This window comes from Sitophilus oryzae, unplaced genomic scaffold (genome assembly GCF_002938485.1).
Source record: "Sitophilus oryzae breed Bouriz unplaced genomic scaffold, Soryzae_2.0 scaffold_177_pilon_pilon, whole genome shotgun sequence".
NCBI lineage: Eukaryota > Metazoa > Arthropoda > Insecta > Coleoptera > Curculionidae > Sitophilus > Sitophilus oryzae.
Window position 1 is genome coordinate 2,353,086 of NW_022146479.1, and position 10,219 is coordinate 2,363,304.

The 10,219-nt window shown below is 31.6% G+C and overlaps 1 protein-coding gene across 2 annotated transcripts in view; it reads left to right on the plus strand.

Annotated features, from left to right (window-relative positions):
- Positions 1-7,518, plus strand: part of LOC115882434 (protein stum) — a 46,153-nt gene extending 38,635 nt beyond the window's left edge. For both annotated transcript variants that reach the window (XM_030900493.1, XM_030900494.1), the window contains 6 exons: positions 1,520-1,695; positions 2,449-2,680; positions 2,756-2,918; positions 4,848-4,974; positions 5,032-5,226; positions 6,540-7,518. In XM_030900493.1, the coding sequence (XP_030756353.1) occupies positions 1,520-1,695; positions 2,449-2,680; positions 2,756-2,918; positions 4,848-4,974; positions 5,032-5,226; positions 6,540-6,646 (1,000 nt within the window). In that variant the 3' untranslated portion in view covers positions 6,647-7,518. The remainder of the gene's footprint in view (positions 1-1,519; positions 1,696-2,448; positions 2,681-2,755; positions 2,919-4,847; positions 4,975-5,031; positions 5,227-6,539) is intronic.
- The last annotated feature ends 2,701 nt before the right edge of the window (positions 7,519-10,219 follow it).

Genomic DNA, 10,219 nt, shown 5'->3' on the forward strand with positions numbered 1-10,219 from the left:
GAAATTAAAGTGAGTGTAGTGTATAGAATTTTCAACTTCTACACTAATAGAAACTACTAATTTATTCCACTAATTTCGAGGTTCTCAATGAAGCTATTCTGTAACATTCATCGATTTTGTAGAGTACAATAAAATAAAGATATTGGTTATTTCTATTTATTACTTGACATTAATAAACTTGCTAATAATTGTACTGAGAAAATAACAATTTGCCGTGCAAGAAAAAACGCAAATTATATAAAAATGGCAGCTGACCAAATCGATAATGCCAACACGCCACGTCCAGTTTTTATGTTTCTGGAACTATACAAAGTGCAAAGGAAATATTGCAAAAGTTCTTGTTTTAAAACGTACATATTTTAATTTATGCAGAATGCCTTTTTACGTCTGTATTGAAAGACCTATGACCTTATTAATATTTTTATTATTAAAGGTCTACACTCGTTCGTATCCATTCTTCAGCTACAGTAACAGGTAAATTCTAAAGATGATTCTTGAAATTTTATAGTTTACGATTTTCTTCTTTTGAAAATATATGAATAATACAACTTTCTGGGAAATTTATTAATCTTACCACATGTACCATCAGTGAATAACCAAGTCCATCTTTACTTTTCAACCTTAACCAGAAGAAGTTAGGTATAGAAATCTACCTTTCCACATATCTCTACGTAGATAGTGTTCCAAATTTGAACAAAACAGCTTGTTCGACTCCCTTTTTATTCTTAATAATATATCGCAAATCGTCTTCTAGACATTACTTTAGTTTTATTGCGTTAGTATTTTTGTGCACTGGATCAGCAGCTAAATAATTGAAACAATATCAGATAAATATTACGATGACCAGTTACTTAAGTGGTATAATGAATTTGACTGCGTAGTGATGACATTGTAGTGGTATATAAGGGGATTTGATGAAAACTTAGCTCTAAATAACGCTAATGAGACTAAAGGTACATTCAGGCTGGGAGCGGCGCGTCGCGTTTGCGTCGCGTCAGCCGCATTGAACTCGAACCCCGACGCTCAGCGGACGCTAGCGCAACGCCAAACGAGACGCTGTCTGCCTGAACGGTCTAATTTAAGTTAAGTGAATTGATTCCATTTCGACACGCGGACGAGACGCAAACGTGACGTGACGCTCGACGCTCTCAGCCTGAATGTACCTTAATGCTGAAGAAGGTAGTGATTTTATTAAGGTTGTAAATATAATTATAATAATGTGTGTGATATTCTCTAAATGGGAATGAATCAATTGAAAATTAAACTATTTATAGGAGACAGAAACTTTCTGACAAAAAATATTGTACAATTTTTTTAATTTTTGAATTATAATTTGTACCACCCTGTATATAGTACGAAGTCAGTTGAGTTGAAATAGTATTTTGGATACATAATGTTTTAATTCTATTTTAAATAGTTTTAAGCGTATATAAATTTAGTCGCAAAAACTCGATATAATAAAAATAAAAAATATCAATGGAAATCAATGAGATTTTAAAAGAAACTTTGATATTTACAGGTTACCTCCAGCCCAACCAAGTACTCCTCCCAATGAACCAGCCAAACAAGACCCGCCTCCTAACAGGTGCAAGAGGATACTACACTCTTGTTCTAAGGTTTTGACATGTAATCGATGCAGGAGCTGCAAGAGAGTCCCTAAAGTAGTAAAGAGTAATGAGGAAGTCCACACCACGGGTACGGAATGCTTATTAAAGTTTTTGGCACTTTTTTACATTAATACACCGGGTGCTTTCAAAAGTCACCTGCACTTAATAAAAGATACAGGCACTGTGTTTTTCTAAATCGAAAATTTTAGAACACTTTAAACGATATATTTTTTAATCTATGGACAAATTTTGGACTGCACATATTTGTATACTCTGTCTTCTGCAGGCGAATTATAAAAATGCAGTTCTGCTGTTCATATAGACTAAATTAATAAATTCTTTGTACTGGTATCATCATATACATCATCATCATAGTACATCTAAAGTATGTGGTACCAAATTATTGTTAAAAAAGTTTTTTCCAGGTATGCTAATGCGAGCCACCCTGGTTCCATTTGAAAAAATTGAGTTATGATCAAAATATACGTTTTGGGCATTTTTTCTTTAGCCGGTCAAGAAAAGACACCAAAAAACATTAGACGATCAAATCTATTTTCCAAAAATCCTCCTTGATTAAAATATAATGGTTTTAACATAGCCATGTCACTTAATTGAAATTTAAAATACCCTTTTGTTAATTAATAATATCAAAATTTTCATAATATGTCACTCAAACTTTTTTGAGCCACCCTGTAGAAGTTAAAGTATTTTCCTGAAATACATCCTATCACATACTTTAGGTTGGTACTTAATATACAAGATTCCTAAATTTTACGAAAATTCTGAGTGTAGTGTAGGTGTTTATATTTTAATAAATAAATCTCTAGTTATTTTTTCTTAGGATGCTTTAAGTGCCTTAAGAAATCAAAGAAGGAGCCCAAAAGGGAACAAATTAGAATTAACGTTGAAGATGAAAGTGAGCAGACTAAAGCGAAATTCTGGAATAAGCTAAATTGCTGCAAGAAGAACAGAGTAGGCGATACGCAAAGTTGTTTCCCTATTGGAAAACGAAAAGAAAGTTGGGTTGAGAGAAGTGCGGGAAGTTTCCTTGAATCTGAAGTACAACCAAACAGGTCTGTGCCCAGTGACAGTTGTACACTATGTTGTATAGTAGTATTAAATAATAAAGTAACTTTCTGTTCTTCTAGGACTAAGTGTTGCTCGAAAGATGGCTGCAAGAACTTTTGGAGGAAGATTTTTTGTTGCTGCTGCAAGAAGAAGGAAGAGGTTCCTATTCCTGCCACAAGAAAAGAATCGATGGTTAGTAGTAAGAAGAAGAGTTTAACGCCAACTTCCATGCCACCACCGGAAGTAAGTATTCACCAAAAAGGAAAAAAATAAATAATGTGTAATAAATAAAAAAAAAAACAAAAAAATTCTCATTTGTAGCGTCATTTTTATAATATTTCGCAATCTGTTATTAATTAGGTAGGTACATTGTATACATAGACTTTGATTGTCTCTAACCTTTGAATAAAAAGATTAAGAAAGAAGCATATCAAAAAACTTCGGAGATACAGGGTGTAGAAGTTTCATTTTTATTTCGATTTTTTCCAAATAATTTCTGAAGTAACGTAATTTTTTGACATGAGAAATTTGATTTTCATGTCAATATGACTCCTTCTTGTAGAGGGCACCTTCTACATATTTTTTAACTGGTTTGAAGAGTAATAACTTTTCGTCCATACCTGTATAAAACTACTGAGTAAAAAATATACATTTACGACTTTTTTTTACATAAAAAGATCTCTTGTTAAAAATCGCTAAGAGTAATGGTTCTCGAGATATTTGGATTCGAAATTATCAATACCTGTCATCATTGACATAATTAAACATGTTGAACAAATAGTTATTAAACTGAAATCATAAATTTGAAATCTTTTTGTGCCAAAGGTTCAACAGAAATTGTTTAATAATTTTTTCGCAGAAAAAATTATGATTAATTTAAAAAAATTAAAATTTATTATTTCAGTCAAATAGCTATACTCAATGTATGCTTATTTTTTGTCAATAATAACATGTATAATAATATTTCCATTCTAATTATCTTGAGAACGGTTGCTCGTAGCGATTTTTACCAAGATACATTTTTTACGTAAAAAGTCATGGAAATGTATAATTTTTCAGTCAGTAGTTTTATACCGGTACGGACGAAAAGTTATTACTCTTCAAAACAGTTAAAACCTTTTTATAAACACATATAGATGGCGCCCCCTACAAATAGGAGTCATTTTGACATCAAAATCAAATTTCTCGTGTCATGAAACTTCCAGACACCAATTTTCATCGAAATATTGACGTTATTTCAGAAATTATTTGGAAAAAATCGAAATAAAAATGACACTTCTACACCCTGTATCTTCGAAACTAAGCATTTTAGGGCATACATTTATACGAACTTTTTACTTATTTTTATCTGCAGAATATGCTGCTGAAGTTTCCAGAATACAGTTCGGACCACCCTGTATAATTAGTAATTTCTAAGTGAATTTCATAAATAATCGGTTTCTATATGTATTTATATAATACAGAGTGTCCCAGAAATAATTGCAAGTATTTTAGTGCAAGTATTTTTACTGGTAGTATAGTTGAACCCCAGAAACACGCCTATGAAATTTTTTTTGCGAAAAAAAAAATTTGAAAATTCGAAATTTCTTGAAAAATGTTTTGAAAAATTTTTTAGTTCTTAGTTAAAAAACATAATTTCTTGATTATATGGCAACATAGGTATTAGATTAAATTTACAAGAAAGAAAATCCAGAAAAGATCCAATGGTTCCCAAAATTTTAGCAAAAAATATTTTTTCTTAAAATTTTCAAAGTAAAATAACTCGGTTATTTTGGACTTATTTGAAAAACGATAAAGAGAAAATATGTTTCTTTTATCGAGATCTACCAGCCCTTAAAATACTAGCACTTATTTCTGGGACACCCTGTATAGTCACTTATCAGTGGAAAGTTATTCCGTTGTTTCAGTCAATTTTTAACCGTTTTGAGATCTACCGCGCGCTGCACAACAAACTACCGTATGATCGAAAAAAAAACGGCGTCAGCGACGGCTATGAAATGAAGATCGCTGCACGCAATACGTGCACACACGGCAGGACCCGTGTGTGACGAATTGCGCTTAGTTTTTCTTTGGCAATTCAAAATTGACAAAATTACGTTGTAATCAAGTTGAAATGATTAACTAAAAAGAAAAACGTTATAAAATTACTTCTATTTTTTTTTTTAATTATAGGATACCAAACCTAAAATCGATGCAAGTCTAGTTGAACATACATCCCATATGAAAGGAGCGATTCCCGTATTACCTGTATGGTTGGCATGGTTCTGTTGTTTTATGAATTGTATTGGCCCCGGAACAGGTACATACAATATTAAATATTAATTATTTATTTAATAAAGGTATTCTTCAATTTTAGGAACGGTTTTAAGTGGACTGTTTTGTTTATGCATAGGAAAACCCCGATTTTCGCAAAAAGATGGACCTAAACCTCGAATTGGAGCTTTCATTATAGATATTATCATAGGTTTCAGTCAATTCTTTACAGTTTTATTTTGTCTTGTTGGATGGGGTTGGTCTATATGGTGGGGAGTTATCATGGTCAAAGTTGCAAGTAAGTAACACGTTTTTAACCAAACTAAATACTACTCAAAGCGTCAGAAATACTATTCCACTGAAATCTATCAAATCAATAACAAATTAGAGGTGGGTAGGTACAGTATTTAAAAGATTCGGGTCCAGGATTACAATCTTCATGGACAGGTTCCAGTTCTGTCGGATCTATATCGTTCAAAACTACTTATCTCTATAATAAATGTATTCTCATAACATTTCATTGAAGCGTGAATTAGCTTTGCTCTTACTAATTAAATGTCAACTAAAAAAATTGGCGCGGGGAGGTACGTATAGCCGCCCATACAAAAATTTTTTTTAACTCAAAAACTGCGACTTTGACTGATTTTGATATTATTACAAATTTTGTTGCAAATATTATTCCTAATCTTAAATTGAAAACCGCGTTTCGCTAGCTACTGTCATTTTGGAGTTACGATTTTTAAAAATTTTTAACCCCGTCCCATACCCACTTACCAACCCCCCACCCCCACCAAAAACTAATGGCCAGATTCTCGGGTGCCACAGTATTTTTGTGCCAAATTTGGTTAAAATCGGTTTAGCGGGTTTTGACTTATCGTGTTACAGATGGACAGATGGACAGACGGACAGACAGACAGACAGACCGACACCATGAGAAGATATTTTGTATTTAGGTCATGTATGACCCAAATAACTCATTTTGAGTGAAATTAAAAAAACTTTTTTTGCCGATCTTAATAGCCTACCATACCTATTGGTATGGTCGGCTAACTAGTGATGGGATAACTCCAGCGAAAATTCGCTCTAGTACTCGATTATTGAAATAACCGACATCGCTCGATTATGATGCAAGTGACGAGTTACGAGCGACGAACGCAAGTGATCCTAGAATGAGATAAATTGAAATCTGATTTTAATGTGACATACTCGATACAAAGCCGAGCGAATTTTCTACATACATTGCAGGTAGCAAATTTATACGACGTTATCCGTCGCGTTACAAAATGTTACAACCTACATCGACAATACTTCAAAGTAAACTAAATCAAGCGACTACTCGTCGCTCAGTCGCTTGCTACTTGCCATTCATTACCGAAAGAATAATATGTGCTCTGCGCACGCAACTTACTGCTTGGCGTTACGAGTTGCAAGTACAAGCGACGGGCGAAAAATCGTATTTGTAATACGAGCGAAAATTCGCTCGATTATTGAAATCGCTTGAAACTCGAGTACTCGATTATTGAAATTAATCGGTTTTTCCCATCACTAATTAAAACTGCCATCAATCTAAACCTTGCTATTTTAGTATGCTAAATTGTGTATTTGTTTTAGAAAAACACAAAAAGTTCAAACAACTTGAGAAATTTGAGGAACAAACCAGTAGACCGGCACTTTTGGCTGGAGATCGAAAAAGAGATGCCGAACGTGGAAAAAAATAAGTTCTTAGCATAGTAAAACATTTAGATCATATTGTAAAATTTTGGACCATTCATGAATGTAGATACAGTAAAATCTTATACAAAAGAAGCTTTAAATGATTTAATTCATATGAATTGGCATAGAGTGAGATATTTTGTAACGAATAGGAATTAAAATGAATGAAAATATCGCACAAAATTCGCAGGTCGAATATATTTTCAATTTTTGTACTTACTTAGATGTAAACAAATTTAAATTCTTAAACATACCATATACATATATAGAAAAGAAAATTTATATCTTTTGTAATACATAGCAATATAGGTATCATTAAAATGTAAAATTGTATATAATCCAATAACGTTCATTTTCTATTGTTATCTATTATTAGTATCTATAAAAATATCTTATAAGAAAATAACATCATTATTATTTGGATTAATTTTAAAGTATTATATTTTAATTTTATAAATCAAGCGTCAATATTCTAAAGTAGAGTGTTAGGATTAAGTATCCATTTATACATTACGTTTATTTATATATAGACAATTTAAAATTTTATATGAAAGTTTATTATTAAGCAAAATTGTTATTTGACAAAATTAAATAGTTCTTAAATTTGTTATCGATATATTTGGTGCTTCATAACAATTTTAATACAAAATGTATCCTATTTACAAAACATGATGTATTTTTAATGTAACCAGAAATGGATGTATATCTATCATATGTGATTAAGGTTTTCATGGTTATTAAATAACCATATTAAAATATTTTTGAAAAAATAATAAAATATGATTATTTATATTCATAAAATGAATGTATCAAGAATGACTATCAGATATACACCTTTTGGCCATTTCTGCATTGAATATACTCATTAATTAAATATAGACATGTTATATAGTTTGGTTATTTTTAATAAAAACTTAATAAAAGTAGTTTGTTTTATAATTTCGATGTACTATTCTGATTCGGTCTCAGTGTTAGCGACCACGGAGGTACCTCCGATATACTAAGGGCTGGCAAAGGTTAGTCTTGGGTCGAGATTTCCGTATGTAAGAAGAGTACGTTTATAATGTACTAAACAAAGAGAGAACAGTAAATACGTTGCCAAAAGTTTGAAATGAATCGAGAAACTGTGCACATTGCTAAGAGACGTTGAAGGGGATAAGCAGATTTATCGCAGTTGACCGGTCGACCCAATCAGTACCTCTGTCAGTACTTAAAGTTCTAGGGAAAGGTGTACATCATGCGTTCAGCTTCACGATTTAATTACGTCTCGTAATACTTTATTTGTATATTTATTAAGGAGCCGTTGTAATTTATAGCTTGAACATTTTTAGGTGCAAGCTAGAAACACTTGCATTTTTGGTAAAAATAAGTAGAATTGAGTTGGTTTTCGACAGTGGTCGGGATATTAGAACTTTGAATTCAAAAATTGATATCTCGAAATCTATTAGAAATAATTGGTTGTAGTTTTTTCCAAAAACATTCTTAATATTTCTGCTGTATTTTCTTCGTAGACAGTAAGTGAAAATCTTTATCAATAAAAAAATTACACGACTGCTGAAAATTGCTATGCTCTAAAAGTAAATAGATGGGTTGTTTACAATTTTTGAATGGAAAAAATCAACCTTAACGATTTTTTTTATGTAAACATATTGTAAAAGATCCTATCTTCAAAATAAAAAAAAGTTTCAATATCTAAAGTGTTTCTTGAGTTATGGCGTGTTATGTGTTAAAAATTTGAGTTTTTAAATTATCGCGATTACTGACGTTTTCTCGTCATATAAAAAAAATGACACCTTAAGGATATCCTTATAATTCCATTTCAGATGCTCAGAAACATTTCTAATGATTTTATCTACTTATCTTTTCGAAATCTGATTTTACTTTACTTGATAGGGAAAGGCGTACCGGCATCGCCGCAACAGCACTCCGTCGCATTTCTCTCACTCCGACTTAATAAGATCCCTATGCGATTTACTTCCACACATGTAAATACCGACCCAAGAGTAACAGTTGCCAGCACGGTATGATGATATTACCTCCGGCTGAAATTTTGAGAATTGAAAATATACTTACCAAAACAGAAAATTACAACATGGATGTCCATCGTATCCACAAATATTATGATATATTGCAGATAAAAAATTTACTAATTTACCTTCATCTTCTTTTATTTTCACTTACATCATAACTTATACCTTCATCTTTTAAATTCCATAAAATTATGAGTAGCACCACTAAAATTTTATTCTAAAAAAAATAATACAGAACAGATAATTCAATGGAATTATTTCTGTTTTATATTTTTTTAAAAAAGCTTACGTCTTCTGTTAAAATAATTAATTATGTTGAGTGCTTTATCATAATGCTTAAAATTTCTTTTACAAAAGACCAATGTTAAATTGAAAATATTCACAATTAACTACTATTCGTATAATTGTAAAATGTCCGAAAATGATTTACTACAATTTAGTCAAATCAATAATTTGAATAATTGAAATTCCCTATCAGAACCAAAAATATATTAAGACATTTACTCCTTTTGGCATTTTTTGATTTATCTGAAAATCATGGGATAAAACCAAAATCAACTTGACATAAAAAACCGTAGATTATATTCAGTTGAATGTCCTAATATACTTCTGCTTGATCCCTCAAGTTGCGCAATTTTGTGCATACTATAGAACACATAAGAATATCGACAGCTGAAACCGTGAAGGCTATAGGTACTGAAATAATTATTTTAAAAATTTCCTTATATACTAACCAAAACTCCAAAACTGAAGTTACTTAACATAAAATGTAGATCGTATCCACAAATATTATGATATATTTGATTATTAGAAAAAAGTGTCATTGTTAGTAGTAATATTAGCACTCAGCATGATTGCAACTCTCGACATCGTCTCGAGTTGCAAAACTCATGCGTCGTGCAACAAATATGTCCTTTTTGCACTAGTAACACAAATAACTATTTTATATTTTCAATCACGTCGCAAAAATTAATACTTTGTGACGTTTGAAAAAAAGTACTTAAAGTTCCCTCTATACACTTCCATCTTTAACAGAGAAGTTAAACATTTTTCAGTTTATCTTATATATGTCACTCAACGATTGACAAGTTATATGCACTTGGTTATCGGTGTAAACTAAATATTGATTTTTAGTAATTTCTCTACATCATAAATTATCGTATAACCTTACAATAATACTGACGATGTTACCTTTCTGATTTAAACTTATAATAATAATAATAATAGCTCCCGTGTATAGCGTTTAACTAACGCCTTGGGAGTAGCAAGGTACAAACTTGCCATACTAGAGCCGTTCGGTATACAAGGAAGGTAATGTGGCTAGCACTACGCTTCAACCGCCTATTATTACCTCAGGATTGTGAATCCCAAGTACTCATTTAAGGCTGAGTCGACCTAGGTACCCAAACTATTTTTATTTTAATAAAAATAGTCGGCTGATGAAATGCCGGGTGTAGGAATCGAACCCACAACCTTGAGATTGGTAGACGAGAGCTTGTACCTCTACGCCATCGGGCACCACTTGATTTAAACTGATTTAAACTTAAT